Genomic DNA, 19,410 nt, shown 5'->3' with positions numbered 1-19,410 from the left:
TGCTAAAATCCTCTCAAGCACTGCAGGATCATAGAGAACATCACATTATTTGCATTTACTAATGCTTTTTTTCTACAAATTTTATTTTAATTGTTACAATTTTTTTCTTTTCATTCCTCCAGTTTTTGCATAGAAAATGTAACTCAGTTTTTGTTATAGGCTATCATCTACTATTCTAGAAAGGCATAAGGCAGAAATCCTCCAAACCATCTACAATTTTTTATTCTATAAGGTGTTCAATGGCAGATCTGATTTTACAGGAAAGAATACAGTAGCACTGAAGCTTGTGGTTCAGAAAAATATTAATAGAAAGCCGAATCATTAAATCACAAAAACATTTAGTTTGTTTCCAGTCAGTTTATTTATCTCATATTGAAAGTATTTTCAGGAAAGATAAGTAAGAGAACTGAATGGTTTGAATAAAATATTAGTGGTTTAGTCCATATTATGTAGTAGAAATTAAAATATTTTGTTAGTTGAACACATGTTATACCACCCCACTTCGAACAACTCCTATAAATATTCCTCTTGCATATGTACATGTATTTACATTTAAATATATCAGCATGCTCTTACAGAAATAACTATTTGGAAAGAAATTTTTGCTTACAGACTGTTTGTATAAATTAAGTATTTGTTTCGGGTCCATGTCAAAATGGTAGATTTTTTGATTTTCAAAATCCTTTTTCCTGGATAAAGGCCATTTCCACTGTCTTAGTTCATAAACATGTTCTTCAGTGATTTGAATCTACATCTTCAATTTTGATAATGATTATTCCCACATTCTCATTGTTTGTTAGTTCTTAAAAGTTAATTGTTAGTCCAGCTAAGCAATCTTCATTTCTGGTTAATGTAGTTACTGCTTATTGACCTTCTGAAAATGCTGATAAGTCAAAGAAGTTTTTAATGTGCTAAGAAATGCTAACTGTTATAAAGTTAGATGCTTTCTCTGCTGATCTGCACCTGTCCTTGTTCTTCCCTAGTTTTTGTATTCACACTTTAAGGTTGCATCAGTTATACAGGAGTGAGACAAGGCAAAACCATGGCTTCTTAGAGACCTTGTCTAGTAGTGCTTTTAGTTTTGTTTACATGTAAATATTGTCCCTAAGGTGCTAATTTTAGAATGGACTTGTTAAGGTATATTTTCTTTTTAAGTATAATTCTTTGGAAGTGGTGATTTATATCATTAAAATATGTAGTGTTAAAAAGAAACACAGGGTTTGGTTATGTTAATTACTGTGAAGTAGTTTTTGTTCAGCTTTTGGCTGATATTAGTAAGGTAACTTGTCTGTAATAGAACAGAATCTCTTTTAATGGTACCTATTGTCAGTTATTTACATGTCTTTCTAAGAAACAGTGCAATTGATTTCAATTTAGATGTAGTCTGAAAAACTGAAGAAGGTACTTAATAATGACTTTGTACTAGTTGAATTTCTGTATGTCTGTGTAATTGTTTATGGAATTTAAAATGAAAATACTTAAAATGAGCAAGGCATCTACATTTGTGGCATAGATACATGGGAAACTAATATTTGCATTTTGTCTTTTTACAAACTCTAGGGGGGACACAAAGATTACCTCGCACAATTGGAGTGTCACTGGCAAAAGAACTAATCTTCTCTGCACGCATTGTAGATGGTGAGGAAGCAAAATCAATAGGATTGATTAGCCATGTGGTAGAACAGAATGAAGCAGGGGATGCTGCGTACAGAAGAGCATTAGCTCTGGCGAGAGAATTCTTACCTCAGGTATAACAAATTATTTTGATTTCGGTTTTTAGTTTTTACCAAATAATAACACTGAAAAAGAAGCAGCTTTATTAAAGAGAACTGTCACAAAAATATATATCAAAAAGCCATGGTAATTATGTAGCAAGTAATCAGAAGTTTTCTCTCATGCATTGAATGGTGTTATTTGGTAATTATTTCATAGTGAAGGAAAAAACTTCCATCAGTCCTCATCTTGCCATGATCTGGTCTGTGTTTTCATTATATGTGCTGGCTTTCAACTTTTAAACAAGAAAAAGAATTATACAGGTTTTATTTTTTAGTATAGCAATTATTTTAATACATTACTTTGTTGCTGTGGAACTCCTCAGAAGAGAGGCAAAAGGTCTTGGGTAGAAAATTCATAGGAGGCAGAAAAAGAAAATAATTAGTGAACTAGTTTATTGGGTCACAAGTGTAACAGCTAAAATTTTTCATTGAAAATGTAAAATGTTGTAGCTTAAGCATGGCATTTATTGGTGGTTATTTGTGTCTTGAGCACCTTGATAGACAACTAAAAGTACAGTAAATATTTTAACATGCAGTGGTTCTGGAAATTGATAAAGCTTGACAAATATGGACACACTCGGCACCTTTGAAACATAAACCAAACACAATAATTAGGTTTTTTAGAAAATAATATACTTTTACGTTTTCTTAAAATTTCTTAAACTATCAATTTATAAGCAAGTGTCTACTATAATAATAAAATCTAGGGTATATGACTTATAGACTGTAAATTTAACAAAGGTCCAAAGTCTAGGTGGTCATGATATAAGATTATTGATTTGCAGACTCTTCAATTGCAAATCTTTCAGGTTTAGATGACATGTCAATAAACTTTCTCTCATTTTAGGGACCAGTAGCAATGAGAGTTGCAAAACTGGCTATCAATCAGGGAATGGAGGTAAGGATCTCTACTGTCCATGAGAGTAGGCTGGAAGTCAGGTTGGCAACAGCTGTACTGTGGTGAAATACTTTTTCTAGAACTGTTTTTATTTTATCATTGTGTTGTCTTTCAAAGCCTATTTGGTCAAAACTTTCTAAAGATTGAAATGTAATTTTTTAAATTTCAGACTCCTGAGATGCTGATTTCTGTAACAAGGCTTAGTAACCTCAAGAGTAGTGTATACTCTGCTAATTTTAATAGAAGAAAGTAAACATAAATTACTATGAACAAATTGTGTTTCAAATCTCAGGTGGGAAAAACGATCAAAGTCATACTCTGTTAAGTTTGTCAAGCTCTAGTGTTTAGTAACTAATAAAGTTAAAGGCTGAAGGACATATTCTCTTTTTTTTTTTTAATAGTTTAATAGCAGTTAGTGTTAAAATTGTACCTGAAACCTGATTTCATGTTTGATTCTGATTGCCACTCCATTGCCACACTATTGACCCAGCTCTAAAGCTCATTTAAAATCCTATCTGGACTTATGTCTTACTTTAGGCGTACATATCTTAATGCTGAGTTCAACAGGTCTGTTCATTTTTAGAATTAGGCCCTGCACCAAGGCACCTTGTGGCTCAATCTTGTACAAGGGAAAGAGGATCATCCCATGTGCAGCATCTGAATCCAAGAAGATGAATTTGTCTTTTTTTCTTAAAAGTCAAAAGCAACTAATGAGCTCAGCAAAACATAACAGCAGTAAGTGGTGGCCTGAGAATCAAACTCAGATGCCATTGCACAGAGTATGTTAAGTTTCCACAGGAAGTAATGGTGGAATTTTAAATTTATTTCAATACCCAAGGTTCAAAATGCTACAAGCTAAGTTATCTGACTACCAGATATAGTGGATTGAAAGGTCTAAATAATGGTGTTTATAAAATTAGGGATGATAGGGTTAGATGAACTCTAAATGATCATCTCTAGTTCAGTCTTGAGGCCCAAGACAAGATCTACTGTATCAAAACCGATCAAGCCAAATTGTTATCCAAGCTGTTGTTACAAAACTGCCATGGCGCAGATTTCATGGGTTCCTTTGATAACTTATGCTATAACTTATCTCCCCTAGAAAACTGCTTGTGGTACATGGCCATAGTCCTTCCAGTCATCAAGTGGAGAGATAGTGAATTCTGTAGCATTTGGTGTTTTAGACAGATGGAGAAATAGTGAGGCCAAAATTCAGCCTTTTAAACTGTTCAGGACAGCTCACAAAGAAACTAAATGTTTTAAAAATTGATGATGATGATGATGATGATGTAGGACAGACATGGTTCTCTTTATTTTTCTGTTTTAAACCCTTGTGAACTTGAATTTATGTTTATTTTGTGGCATGCTATACTGTTCTTACATGATATTTTGAAGATACATTGTTTCAGAAAAAGTTTTACATAATAATACAGTGCATCTTTTCCACTGTAGTAAATGAAATTATTATAAATGTGGAGGTAGCTAATGGTTTTTACCTAACCATATGACTCATAGTAAAGAGCAGACATTTTGAGTGTAGTGCATGCTAGTTGTATGGCTAAATCAGGACTCTGTTACAAAAATAAGCATTAGCACATGTCAGTATAGCACTTCTATATTGAAGTAGCGTAGAAGAACTTTGCAGAAGTATTTTAGTATGTGGCATATAAAAACACAATACTTATGTTAGCTGTGAGCTGTAATTTATATATTATAAATAATATATAATAAATTTTAAAATTCATGTGAAAACCATTGTATTCTTTTCCTCAGGTCGACTTAGTAACAGGTTTAGCAATTGAAGAAGCTTGTTATGCTCAGGTATGTAAATATGATTACATGAAGAAAACAGAAAACAGGCTTTGTTGATGCCTGTTTTGATGAAACGTGCAGAAATTTAACTAGAAATTGCTTTGTGATTTCTTCTGCAAACTTTTAGGCATTTTATTTAAACTTCCATCTACTTGCTGTGATTTTGTAAGGGAGGAGGTGCAGGTCAGGAGACATCTGTACCAGTCCTGTTAGGGTGAAGGTAGTGAAGCAGTACTAGCTGTACACCTAGCCAGTCACACACCACCATGCCAGTCCAAGGACTGCCTTGCTTTTGCTTTCTTTTGGTTTAACATTAAATAATATGAAGGACACGTCACTAATATGTGCACTAATGGCTTATGTGCTAACCAGTAAAAATTTGAGACAAACCTCTTTGACAGTGAATCATGGGAATGATGTGTTTGAGATTATATGTTCTTGGATGTTGAGACAAGATTTTAATGATGGAAATAGAAGCATTAGCATTATATTTTTATTTAAGATGTGGTAATCAGATTATTAATCTTTTTTCCCCTCTCAAAAACCCAGAATTGAACCAGCAAAAAAAACCCCAAGAAACATAAACTCCACCTTCTCCTCTCCCTCTACCCACACCCCCACACCCAAAAAAAAAAAAATTGTTCATCAGCCTTTTGTCATGCTCTTGAAGTGTCTGATACATTCCTATATCTGACTATATATAGTTTTAATTCTTCTGTTGTATTATAGCTTTTCTGATGCATCTTGGATGCATTGAAGAACTAAGATTTTATGAAAATATTTTTCTTGGCATTGTTTTTGGTATCAATAATGAATTGTTACTCTGGTCATTGCAGACTATCCCAACAAAAGATAGAATTGAAGGCCTTCTTGCATTTAAGGAGAAGAGACCTCCTCGCTACAAGGGAGAATAAAAGAATCTGATGCCTTTAAAATACAGGGGGATAAAAGTACTTCTATGAGGACCATTAAGGTGCACTTTGCATCTGCACCTGGAATATCACAATCACCAAAGTAACAGCAAATCATACAGATGTTACAACATTTTGAATGTGTCCATACTTGTACAAAGCCAAGATAGAAATGTGTGTCAGCTCATGCTCATTACAGTTTCTGATGGTTGATCTGTGTAATGGCAAAGTCACAGGTTCATGCAGCATTTTTAAGATTTCACATGTATGAAACATACCATTCCATGATTGAAAAAGCTCTGTAATTCTTTACATAGACAAAATGTATCTGTGATGTTAAGCATAAATCTGCTCTATCATTTTATCAAAACAAAAGCAACTACCGAACACCAAAAATAAGAAATTGTACCAAATATGCATTTAAATGATCCTGTATATCAGTAAAAATTATATTTGAGTATTCTATCAGAATATCTATATTAATAAAGCTAGGGGAAATGACAAGGATTATAATTTAGAAAATTGCTGAGCTTTGTTTATCTTACTTACTCTATCCTAAGCAAAATAAAATCCACTTTAGCACTTAATGGTGTCCTTTTGATAAAGTTGTTGCCATTATATTCATTTAATTGTATTAAATGAAGACATTTTCGAGGCCAGCCTTTAATTATCCATTCTTGTATGTTAAACCTGCCTTTGTCTTGCATTTTTCCAACATATCAGCTGATCAGCACTGTAATGGAACTTTGTTTCATTTGCCCCAGTTATTTAAAATTTTTGATGATTGTATTAAAGATGGCTGTGTGGGGATATGATGAATGTGCTGTAATAGAACCTAGAATTATCTTAATCTTCAGAATATTCCTTTTGCAAGTTTTGTGAATGTGTATTTATATACAACAGGGAAGATGTTGAAAGGTTCTTTATTTTGTGTTGGCCTCAAAGTTCTTTTCATGCATTGCAAGAGAAATGCAGTAAGTTTCAAGGTAAGAAGTCTTGTGATTCATACTGTGTATTTGCAGTGGATGCAGCATATACAGCAAATGTCTGGAAATAACCTCATAGAAAGTATTTTTGTTAATTTGACTGGAAAATAAACACGGCTTAGCAGTCCAAGGCTGTCTTTTTATGTGAAAACAAATTTGTTTGTGTTGGGTTACCATTGGCTCATGAAACTTGTGCACACTTTGCTGTTTCTGCAACATTAGCTATGGTCACTGTCCATATCTATGATGATAAAGCAGCTCATCAACATGAAATGACAAGAACTCATTTAAATCCATATTTAGACATATCATTACATGTAAATTGATTATGACTGGTAGAGCTCACACTTTGTTGACTGGTAAACTTGCTGAGTCAATAATTTCTTGCACAATAATTTGCAAATAAAGTATTGGTACTTGTTTTGATAGTTATATAAAGCCTAGAGGGTCATTTTCTCATGTTTTTGAAATGCTAACATGTAATTTTCATTTTTACTGACTACAAAATAATTATGTTAATAGGAAAAAAATATTAAGCATTTGCTCATGGGTTTCTGTTGCATAACTTTGATACACATTCTGGTTATTGAGCTGCCTCTGTTTCTACCAAGCACTTACTAAGTAGCTTCAGTAAATGTCTATTTAAAAACATCTAATAACTTTGAATACTGTGGCCTTTGACTGTGTGAATTCGTGCCTTTAACTAGCAGTTTTGATCTCAGAAAATAATTTTACTGTCACAGTGGTCACTGCATTCTTTTTCTCATAAGAAGATAGCGTCATATCATCAGAATTTGAGTTCCATCTTTGAAGTGAACAGTTTGAATAGTATTACAAAGTGAATATCAGTACAACAGTTTTTAAAGGTACTTTAGAGTGTTGTTGAACTAGTTCTGGAGGAACAATATTTTAGCAAAAGATGTGTTAATCATTTACTATCTCATTTATTAAGTGACATGTTATGATGGCTGCAATGCTCATAATTAATAGGAGTATTAGAACTCTGCTTCCATGTGAGTGTTATTTGTAACAAAAATGCTCATATAAAAGGCTGACTTTTCCTTATGAAAGGTATGATCTGGAAAATCCTCCTTCAAGCACTTAGGCTCAACTCTTTCAGTTCCTGGTAAAGTCATGCTTTTCTCCATAACACCTCATGGATGAGTGAGCCTTGGTCTCCACTGGTTTTCTGAAAGGTTATCTCATGGTCCCTAGACATAAGCAGCTTTTTCTCCTGCTTCTGCTGAGCTCAAGTGGATAGTGAGTTCTGCCTTTCACTGAGTTGGATATTGAAAAAGTTATAACGCAGGTAGGTCCATTACCTATTATTAGTTATCAGATGATAATTTCACAACATTTGTAAGTTCAGTTTACTGAATTGCCTAGAAATTCACAGTTTAATGCATAAATTAATGTGTGACTTTATATAACACATATAATTTTAGTCTTCAATGTAGCAAATTATTTATATTTTCAATATAAAGTAACTCACATTTTTAGTAGTTTTACTGAATTTCTGAATACTAAGTATCTGCATGGCTCTAGTCAGTTCAATGCTTTTGAGTTGCTCACCTGTAATGAAAAAAGGTGTGTTTTATTTATTCTAAGATTATGTAATGATACAGTTAAGTACTTTTGGAGATGTTTTCAATGGAGCCTTTTTATGACATTTGGAGTCATTGAAATTCTGTCAGTTTGTATTAAATTAGTCATAATCCTATATCAGTGTTCATGTCAAAGCTTTTCTAGAACTGCTTTTAACCAGCTATAGTTAGAAAAGTAAACATCAGGATCATTCTCAACTGCTTCTTATTTTACTCATTCATTACTCTTTGATACGTTTAATAATAGTCACATTTATTGAAGAGATCGGCAGAGAAGAGAGAATATCATGCTACTTGGAATCTGGTTTTGGGAAACTTAGGGAGTAAAGGGGTTTTGGCACTAGTGTCACTTCACATACCAAACCAATTCATAGCAAAGTGAAAAGAGTAATTGAAATCTTAATTTATCACTGCATAGTCGTTACTTGCACCTTTTGCATTCAAGAAAATCCCTGAAAATATGTCTGCTGAGATTAGAGAGGGGATTTATTTAGAATTTTAAGAAGTGTACTTAAATCATTGTTCATTTGAGTGGTGTGCATTGAGCAAGATGTGCTTTCATGCCTCATTTGTGGAATTTTAGCCTTGTTCTTGAACCTAATGGCACTGCTGAAAAGCTATAGGGCTTCATTTTCTACTGAGGTTGATACAGTCCATGTACTCAAGGTGTGTTAAAGTTCATGATGATGTGGTTAAGATGTTATTTTTCTGCACAATTTTAGAAAAAGAACTATCTCCAAAAATGAGAAAAAGAAAAATGGCAAGCAGATAAATCAAAAGAAGAGTTGTTTTCAGCTGAAGGTAATAAAATTTCTTTTGTCTACTCTGTGGGATTAAAATGACTTTTTTTTCTATTTTTGCCCTTTTTTCCTGTTGGCTTTTCTTTCCTCTGAGTCTCAGACATAAATGTGCAGGGAACAGTTTTAAAAATTTGTATGGGCTGTTTTCACTTTAAGAACATTAATATTCTATAAGCAAAGTTAGTAGAGTTTAAAAAGTTTCCTGAAAGATGTTTGAAAGATGTAATCAGAAATTACTGTGTTACCACTAAAGATTAGGTAATATGCCTTTTTTATTATAGATTTAAATCATGCTCTGTTTCAACCTTGGAATACAGTTGAATATAAGCTTCTCTAGTTATGCAGAGTGTGCTGTGTTTACACAGTGTATTCATTATGCTTTATAATATATATGTGTGGGTATACTGGCATGTCATATGCATGCATGTGTATGTGTATATGCATATGTAAGTGTGTACATGTAAATAAAATTATCCAGACTGTCAGGCAAGACCAAATCAATCCCTCAGGATGTGATACTACTATTCTGCTTCAGGAAGTTTTGAATTTGTTTATGCAAGAGTACAACCAGCAAAAGAGTAGACACCACACATCATGTACCATGACTGCTTCAAGTGGCCATACTTATTGTGGATTCTGTAGCACAGAAATTCTGCCACAGAAGCACACAGCATGCATGTGTGTTACCGTGTATCTGGTCGTGTACATATGGTAGTTCAGGGCTAGAATAAATGTAGTAGGAGTCAGTGTGAGTTCTTAAGTTTCAACAAAGGTGTGGCATCCAGATAGCACATTCTTCCCAGTCCTGTAATATCATTTGCTCCTGCAGTTTGGAGAGGCCTGCAGTAATCATGAGCAACTCATTAATCAGCCACTGTCACAGATTATAAGATCAGTGTCTACCCCCTTTAAATAAGTCTAGACTTAGATTTCATCTTCTGCTTTTATCTAGTAGATAATTCTTCCAAGGACACTCATTCACATGGGAAGAAATATGAAGTATGTTAAAAGAATTTATTACAGAGGGTGTGAACATTCTGTGTCAAAGCTAACTCCTATTTGCAATACTTGAGTTCAAAATAGTACATTAACCCTCTAAGGCATAGTCTATACATGTATGTTTATAAACTCTTCAAAGTTCTGGCTTGTGAGTACAATACTTTGATTATAATTTCTGAAGCATATGCTAATAAAGCTTTTGTAAAGTTAAAGAGCTGAGAATATGGTGAAGTTTTCTTGTTGCATAATATAACCACTTTCAGAAGAACATGGAAAGTTTGTTATTTTTGTGAGGAACTTGCACATCAAATTGTTGCTTCTTTATTCTGGCAACTGCTAATTGATTTAACATTTTCCCTTAAGCATAAGGGACTTTGTGATATCATCTTTGGCTCAATTCTTTTTAGTATGTTAAAAATTCTGATGCCAGTTGTACAAGTTTTTTTAAAATGTGTCTCTTCCATCCAGCTTAGAAAGACAAAGTTAAAAAATGTTATTGTGAGGATAGAGCTGTGAAGGTTGTGTTTTCACGACTTATAAATGTTAATAATACATCTGTAGGCTTGTGTGAAAAGAGTTTGACTCTGCATCTTCTGTGTAATAAGTCTTTACTGCTGGGACTGTTGTCTTCAAAGCTGAAGTATTTTTATAAATGAATGTGAGTATCCCCAGCTAGTGACCCCCTCAGGTGAATGGTTCATGTAGTCCTGTAGTTATCATCTTTTGGCCAGTCTGTCCAAGCAGAGGTGTAAGGAGAAGAAAGCCAGGGATCATGTTTCTAAGAAGCAGTGGGTCTTGGAAGAGTGTATATGAAAGAGGTTTGGTAGGGTGGGTTCAGGCTGCATACTTAGGTCACAGTAATTTCTAGTATCTTCATGAGCAATGCCACAAAGTAGATCTTTCTGTGTTGGTTAGTTTCAGCTCCTGAATTCTTTACCCAAAAGACTAGTAGACATTGTAACCTCCAAACACAACTCCTAGAGAGTCTGTATAACATATGAAAGGAGGTGGGAGCCACAAAAACAGCATAAGAAGGATTCTCTCTAAGTTACTAGTTCATAAATAACACATGGACATGGGTTTTTTCCACTTCGGGTGGAATGAAATTCCTGTCTCCATTTTGGATTTTAGAAATCTTAGTTGATATTAGTCCTTTTTCGAAAAAGTGAAGAGGATGTGCTATTGTGCTTCCGTCTGTATAACTGCTCAGTAGTTGAAGGACTCATGAAACACAAAGGAGCTCAGTTTCTGCTGTCTCCTTTCACTTAATTGACCTGAGCCAAAATTTTCTACAGTAGTGACCTGTTCACTGGATTCTTTGAAGTTATGCATGAAGAAATTTCTCTACTTTAATTTATTCTACAAGTTAATTTATTGGGATGTAGAGATTGACATCCACCTAATATTTTATAGAGGTAAGGTTCCTTGCAGTTCCCTCATGCAGTTCCTTCAAGTATCACACTAGTTTTATAATAGATGCCTTAACAAGGATAGGAGACCTGCTTACTTTGCTGTTTTCCCCAACATCTTTGTACAGACTCCTGTTGCTAAACATGAAGATCCTTAATGAGTCAGACTCAGATGTGGAAGGTTTAATTCATTAATTCCAAAAGGCCTTGGATACAGCATTTTCTAAGTGCAGTTGCCTAATATCATTACTTCCTAATGCAAAATCTCAGCAGGAATTTTGAGAATCTGAATTTTGGACTAGGACATCTATGTCTCTGTATAGAGATGTCTTAGTTTTGTGATTGTGCTTTACTCTTTAGAATTCTTAGTTAAGCTTGAAAATACTTCCTCAGTGTAAGCAAGGGATATCAGAAATAATTTTTCAGACATTGGTACCATATCACAGATCACATGATGGAACTGAATTGCTGTTAATAGGTGATAATACTCACAGATACTGACTACCAGTGTCTGTACTAGCTCTCCGAAGTAGAAAAGACAGACATCAGTGAGAGAGAAGGAAACACTGGCAAGTGAAAGGAGAAGTGATGTTGCAGCAACAGTGGCATAGCTACAGTTGGCTGTGCTAAAATAGTTGTATGAAGCTGGTTATTCCAGCTCAGTAGCCTGATTCTGCCAACAGACACAAAATAGCTGTATACAGGACAGAGCTTTTGATCACACTGTGTGTGTGTGTGTGTGTGTGTGTGTGTGTATAAGTTATAAAATATATGTCCATGTATCCATTCTTCTTCCAGCACATAGTTTTAAGCTTATTCATAGAAGCTTTTCAAGCATGGATTCAATTTTTAAAATAGTTCACTCAAACCACATCCCCACAGGTATGTGTGTTCAGAGTTACAAAAACATTTTGCCCTATACATGTTTTTATATTTCGTATAATTACAGCATATTTATCTGAAGTATTTCGCAAGTATAGTTTTGTGTAATACTGGTAGGAGATTAAGTAATAGCTGCTTACTAGCACTATTGCACAAGAACATCAAATGTAATAATGCTGTTCTGAGATTTGAGGTACCAGGCATGCTTTTGGCTGCTTTGCTCCTGTGACCTTTATGTTCTTCTGGTTAGTACAGCAGCCCTGTAACGATGCACATGTTTTCCTTTACACAAATGCCAGTAACCACTTGAGCAGGGCACTTGATTCCAGTTTTGATGGGCGGTGCCTATAATGGACAACGGTAGCGTATCCAAGCCAAGTTGGCTATCTTTGTGCTTTATGGTGCCAAAAACTTCAAAGCTTCTTCCTTTTAGAACTCTAAAGCAATACAAGTTTGTGTTTCTTCCTATCATCAAACTTAATTATTGGCAATAAGCAAATGCTGGCAGAAGCAGCATATCACATGGCTCCATTTCTACTTTAGAAAAGGTCAGCATATGGCATAAACACTTTGCTGTATTATGCAGCCTTGTACTCTGATCACATAACACATGCTTCAGAAAGCATTATGCAATGCTAGACTCACTGATTAATGACTGCTTGCACAAGAAGTTTTTCATTACCCCGAATGCTAGCATCCTGGGAATGATTAACTTTGTGACATAACTCTCATCACATAAATATGGAAGATTCAAACATAGCCTCAAAATAACGTGTTTCAGAAATAACTGAACACTTTGCTGCTTAGTACTGTGTACAGTGTTTGATTAACAACTACTTTAAACCTTCAGAGTTGAATAGAAAAGCCTATTTGTGAGTATTGAAAACAAGATTTATTTCTAGGGTTTAAAGTTTTACCCAAGATGAATTTTTGCACACAGCAGCATCTCATTTGCAATGTTTTTCCTCTGCTTGTGTAAGTTTGAATTTCCTGAGAAAAATCTGTGCCAACTATTTTCAGTTCAGCCAGTGAGTTAAACAGAACAAGTCAAATCTAGCCCTTCTTTAGACCAGCAACTGCATGTATGTAAAATGACTCAGTCCAGTGTGTTCAGTAGTACAGTACATACAGTTGTGTGCTTAAATCAGGATAGTGATAGCTCATTAAATTCACAATAATTGCCAATGTTCCTGCAGGCAGAGTAAGAAGGCAAAATGTGGTCCTGAGTGAAGTGTCTTGCAAGCTTACAGCCTGAACATTGCTACACATTCATATTTAACATTTTCATATTCTAAATGATTAATCATTCCATGTTCAAATTATGCAGATTCCTATGTTAAAAAGTGTCATGACAGTACATCACTCATATTATCATCTTCAGGATGTACAGAAGAGGAAAAGCCTATAAAAAGAAATGTTCCTTACCATATTCCCTCACATGTAAAGATTCATCCCTGAAATAATTGCTATAAGCTATCTAAAAAATTGGTTTTGAAGTAATTGCCACAAGTTATCCATGTTTCAAGAGCTTTATTAAGGAGAAAGTCAGTTTGCCTGCTTGGAAATTCAACATCAGTGTTCACAAGGAAATATCTATATTAAACTCCCACTTACTAATTTGCCTTTAAATGTCAGACTAAAAAAAAAAAAGAGACATATGCTTTTTTATGATTCTCTCTCCTTTAAGTAATTCTACTCATGAACTGCCACATTAAATAAATCTGCTTAAAGTCCTTGTAATAGGGGAGATGGTTTAGGATGTCACCACATTAATGCATATGTGCCATGTCTTCAGAATTAATCTTCATTGAGAAAAAGTACAGAAGGTAAACATTGACCTTCAGCATGTTCACTTTAGTTTTTGCCTTTTCCTGCATTCCAACTCCTGCAAGCAGTAGCAAAGGCTAAAGGAAATGGCCTCTGACTAAGCATTAGCTAGCAGCGTGCCCTCATTATAGCTGAGGGCTCTTATTCTCGCTTAGCCTACGTGCAGAGCCAGCTACTCTTTCAGCTGTGATGACGAAATGCCATGCATTTCTTCCTGGAATAGTACGCAGATAAGAGGCCACTTGTTATGCTGAGGTTTCAGATGAACTCCACTAAGGGTTTCAAAACACTCTGTCACAATTATATCAGGTTTCTTTAGCAACCAATTCATTTCAGACACTTTTAAGATAAAAAGGGAAGAGATGTTAGTTTATTTTCCCTTGTGGTTTCACTGTTTAAACTTTTACAGGATATGACTGGATAGTTTATACACGGCCTGAATTTATTAATTTTAAAGAAAAATAGATTAAAATGCCTCTGTTTCTCTCTTGAAATTCACATTATTTGTAGTCCCCTATGTGTACTTACAACTTCAGAGAAGAAAAAAAAGTCTCATGCCTCTGATATGCTGCTAGAACAGTCCTGCTGTGCAGACTCAGTTGCTGAGTGCCTTGAACTTATTCTGGGTCCAGCAAAAGCTGAGAGTTTTGAGAACCTTGCAGCACAAAAGGTTAATCCTTTGTCTTGGGGTTGGGTTCAGATTCTAGGATGTGTGCGCAGAGTACGAGCCCAGTTGGCCTTAGCAGTGGTGGGAAAACCTGTTTGTGAGATCTTTCAGCCTTGGCATTCATTTAGGTGATTCCATGTACTAACAAAAGCAACTTCAGTGGAATAAAAAAAAATCACAAAAGTGTCTCAACTGTAAAAGAAGGAGGAACCTATGAAGTGTTTTTTTTCAAACCAGGCAATACCTTTAGAAACAGCAATAACTGTATGCTATTGAAGAAAGGAATAAATTGTCTGGAATAAGGAATGGATCGTATGCAGGTTAAATAGCTTTCTTTGCTCATCCATATACTCTAATGAAACATTTAGAATCAGTGGTATGCCCCATTTCCTCTGCATCTGAATAGCACTTTAGATAGATGTAGTCAGTAGGAGGAAGAGTCTTATGATGATAAATATTGAGTAAATCACAACCTAAATAAGTATTTAATATGAAAAAAAACTAACCCAACCCAAAATGGCATCTCTCCTTTATCACTTTCCCTGCAATCCTCAACATTTACTAGTATCTCATTAACTGGGAACTAATGGCTCAATTCAATTTCCTTTTAAGACAACAAAATTTTCTTTTTCCATTTACATAATGGAATTTGGATCAGGTCTTGCTTCTGTAATCTTATTCCTTTAATGCTTTCCAAATAAATGTGTAATTCCCAGTGAGATCACTAGGAATCTTGGCTATTTGTAATCTGTTCTTTCTTTTTTTCTGCAACTGTTCTTCAGTAAAAAGAGTCCCCTTTGAAAATGTCCAAAGACACTTAAAGTTTTCAAACCTGTTGCTTGTCTTGATTACTTTTTTCTTCTCTTTCTTGGAAAAGGTCCTTTCTTTAGTTAGTGACTACTAACTAAGAAAAAAAAATAATTAATTTCCCTCATAAATAAAATATTTCTTAATTGTTTACTACAAAGAGATTATTCTTGCACATTACTTTGAAGAATTCCTGTTGCTGCCAAAGCAGGATATACCAACAAAGCATATGTTTCTCTGTGACTATTCTCTCTCTTTTTGTCACAATGTTAGTCTAAATACTGTTGCTACAGTGGTCACTAGCAGGCCTTTTAAATATTAGACAACTCATTTCACAAAAATTGTAATCCACCAAGTATAAATATGAATAATGGACGTCTCCTTTTTTGAATTGTTTTTGTTGTGAACTTTTAAATAACTACTATAAGACAAACCTGTTAACAATTATACTTGTTAAATACCAATACTTCCAAAATATTTTCATTTTGTAAGTTTGCTTATTATTCATCCTGTGTGTCTTTTAAAATATCTTGCATTGTCTTATCTCATTTTCTATTTTAGAAGATTTAGTCTTATTCTCTGAAAAAGACTTTTTTTTTTTAACAGAATATCATGGGGAAACAAACAAAACCAAACTAAATTTCTTGAAAATTATACTAAAAAGATGAATGCTTTTCTGTGGTTCAAAACATTGAAATGTTTTAATATGAAATTACTGCAATTGAAAATTTACTGAAATCACAGAACTAGGGAACACCATCCCACCAGCACGCATTCCAGTGAAACTGGTTTTCTCCTCTTCTTTAGCCTTTTCCACCTTCTGACCATTCTTTCATACAATATCTGCTCCCACTTCCCCAACATTCCCTGCTGAGGAGAGGGGATATGTGCCATCTAACCTTGGGTATGTGCTCTTTGTGTCTGGAGCCCTCACAGAAAGTGTGATGACTAAGTTGTGGGAATTTTAATTCAGAAAGGAAGTGGAACAGGCACTTGAGCATGAGTCTTTTTTCTTTCATCAAACCACTTTTCACGGAAAACTAATGGATCCTCCTTTTCCACCTTTTTCTAGCTCAGTTTACATAGTGTAAAGTTCAAATATACAAGGGTCAGGACTGACAGATAGCAATGGTACCGTGTTATTTTCTAAGGCTATTGAAGCATGGGTAGAGCACAGGAGATAGGGACCAGGTTTTCTCTTGTTGAGCAGTGTCATCCAAGCTGTCAGAGGCACGAATGCTGAGGATGGGAAAACTGCTGACAGGCTTCAGCCAGTGAGAAAGTGTCCAGAGCCATCTTGAACTGACATGGTGAATCATTGTTAGCAGGATCCAAACTAGCTGGATGCAAACAAGTTCGGATTTCTTTACATACATTTGCAAATAAGGCTAACATGCTAATTGCAGAACAGCTCTAATGGGAATTGCAAAAAAAAAAAAAAAATCCTTACAAATTAGTCTTTCCCACCATAACTAAATCAAAATTGAAGAAAGAAATGGGGAGAGTCTACTGTGCTGTAAATATCAGCAGCTTTATTCTAAATCATAAAAGAAAGCCATAGCAATAGTTCTTGCTAGTCAGTCATTCACGACTAGAATGTAAACAGTTTATGCTGGTGATAACTGATAAATAGGTATATTGAACACTTACAGGGGTGTTGTGACCCTGCAGTATTGTTTGATGAAATAAATTATGTTTACAAGTAACATGTGACTTTCAATCCTGCTGTGAAAGATCTGAGAGTTTGGAGTAGGCTTTTTATGCCTATTATCTATTCTTCAGAGAATTATTTAATTCCTAGAAGCAGATGGTGATTTTTAAGCCCAGTGCTATTTTGGTGTACTATAAAAAAAGAAAAGAAGCCCTAAAAATAGACCTAGGTTACCATATCCAGCAAAAAATACGTTGTCAGCTCTTTACTCTGCTGTGCTGAAAACAAATCTGTCAGCAATTTCTTTGGGTTAAAGTATCTGAGCACTGTGGGGGGAGAAATTTTTGTAGTTTCCTGGTGGGTTTTGGTTTGGTTGGTTGGTGGTTTTTTAAAAAGAAATCATTTAAAGTGGTTTTGTAACAGAGTACATTTACATTTACATTTTGTAACAGAGTACATCAAAAAATTACCATCTGTTGTTATAAAAGACATTCTACCAAATTGATGAAACCTATACTCCGGTTAATTTTGTGGATCAACTGCATGAATTAGACTTTAAAGTCTGAATCAGTCTGAAATCAACATCTTCAGCTCTGCTGGAACAGACATTAAAAATCAGCCCATTTTCTGTAATTAACAAAATGAAAATGAGAGTGACAGTTTGCATGCAGGGAAAAAAAAACAGTGGTAATGCATCTGAGTCAAATAGATCTCTTATATTTACTTCATAATTTAATACATTTCTTGTATTAAAAGTGTGGTTTGACAAAGTTACTGAATGGGAAATGAATAAGACTTTTGGATTCCCTCTGCAGGTGATTGACATAACAAGGGACTGAGAGTACAGTATTTTCCGAAGGATTTTCAGTATTAGATGATTTTGGCATAACTCTTGTCTTAAGGATGAAATATAAGGGTACAGGTAAAAGAATGTGGTATCTGTTTTCTCTATATCACATGAATATATTCTAAAAGGATGGATGCAGAAAACCAAAACCAGCTCTCTAAGGTAGGTATTTCATTTTAGTGGTTTCAGTGCAAAGTATTTTGGCTGGCAGCATTTGTTTCTGAGGCGCAGCTCCTTAGAGCCAAATCCTGTGAAATATTAAGAATTCTTATTATCTTCTGGAGATTGGCAATATCAATAATTCCCCAGATCAATACTTTATCTTACTAATTCAGTGCTGTGAATGCTCACTATGTATCTGGAGGTGCTCGGATCAATGTAATTGTTCATCATCCCAGCTGACAGTGTCAGCTCCTTTCCATTGACTCCCAAGGAGGCCCTAGAGTTTGATCCTCATTCACATATAAGTTACATGCTTAGCAAGCAGTGTGGCACCTCTTGTCAGAGTTCAGCATATGCTCCATAGCAGACCTTTCTTCAAGGCCTCTGAACTTCAGCTGCAATGTTTCAATTGGAAAAGCTCTCTCCGTAGATAGATTATCAGTAACATTGGCAGCCATGGCACTGGAATGTGGAATCCATTGGGCTGCTAACCAAATTAACTGAAGTACTCCTGGAGAGAACCTCTAGAGCATGCAGGCTCTCATGTAAAGGAAAGGTGGGAGAAGAGCTTCTGATAGACTCAGAGCACTCTGTTGTAGTGCACTTAGTACACTCCTGTGAAGGTGCTGTGCTGAAGACCCTGAACTCTGCCCTGACCTATGGCTTCAGCTTTCAGATCCATCTCACACTGCTCAGCACTGAGTGTACAGTGCAGCGTAAGATCCTACCCAGAGGAGCCTGATGCTGCTTGCTACAAGGACAGGTAGATTGCACGTTCATGACATCAGCAAAGTGTACTGGGGTCATGGAAGTGCTGTAGATTACAGACCACTTCAAGGAATGGTCATATCTGGTAAGGTGTATATATATAAATACTCTGGTGTCAGTTTGTTGCTCTGTGTTTCAGATTTATAACTCTGCAGTAATTGGTGCCACACACATCTGTGTGTTTGCTTATGTTGTGGAACAGTGTGGCCTGACCTGGATCTGGCCCTGTGCAGAACCCTAGGACTGAGGGGACAGATTGTGAGTTAGGGGGGGGAAACAGAAACCACATGAAAGCAGTCTTAATCGTTTTAGAGTAGTGAACTAGTAAAATTTTGTTCTAAGAAAGCCCTTCTCTACCTTTTCATCTTGCACAGGCTTGACACTTTCTGACCACAATTATCATTGTCTCAGTATTATTTACTAAGGCTGATCCTAAACCTCCTTGTCATATTCCTTAGCCTCCAAACACTGATATTTCTGTTGCCTTTCCCTGCAGTAACAAATTAATTCCTTTCTCACACCAACTCTTTGGTGAATATTAAAAACCTACCTTTCCTACACAGATTTGCTACCCCACAATCCTGAGATGAGAGAATCCGTGGGAT

The 19,410-nt window shown here is 35.2% G+C and overlaps 1 protein-coding gene across 1 annotated transcript in view; it reads left to right on the top strand.

Annotated features, from left to right (window-relative positions):
- The window catches only part of AUH (AU RNA binding methylglutaconyl-CoA hydratase), a 109,848-nt gene extending 103,134 nt beyond the window's left edge, over positions 1-6,714 (top strand). The window contains exons 7-10 of the mRNA XM_031507278.3: positions 1,561-1,748; positions 2,623-2,673; positions 4,447-4,494; positions 5,322-6,714. Coding sequence (XP_031363138.2) covers positions 1,561-1,748; positions 2,623-2,673; positions 4,447-4,494; positions 5,322-5,399 — 365 coding nt within the window. The 3' untranslated portion in view covers positions 5,400-6,714. The remainder of the gene's footprint in view (positions 1-1,560; positions 1,749-2,622; positions 2,674-4,446; positions 4,495-5,321) is intronic.
- The last annotated feature ends 12,696 nt before the right edge of the window (positions 6,715-19,410 follow it).

The sequence above is a fragment of the Lonchura striata genome, chromosome Z (assembly GCF_050655825.1).
Source record: "Lonchura striata isolate lonStrDom1 chromosome Z, ASM5065582v1, whole genome shotgun sequence".
NCBI classification, from domain to species: domain Eukaryota; kingdom Metazoa; phylum Chordata; class Aves; order Passeriformes; family Estrildidae; genus Lonchura; species Lonchura striata.
The sequence above is the reverse complement of the archived record's forward strand: the minus strand, read 5'-3'. Positions and strand labels throughout refer to the sequence as shown.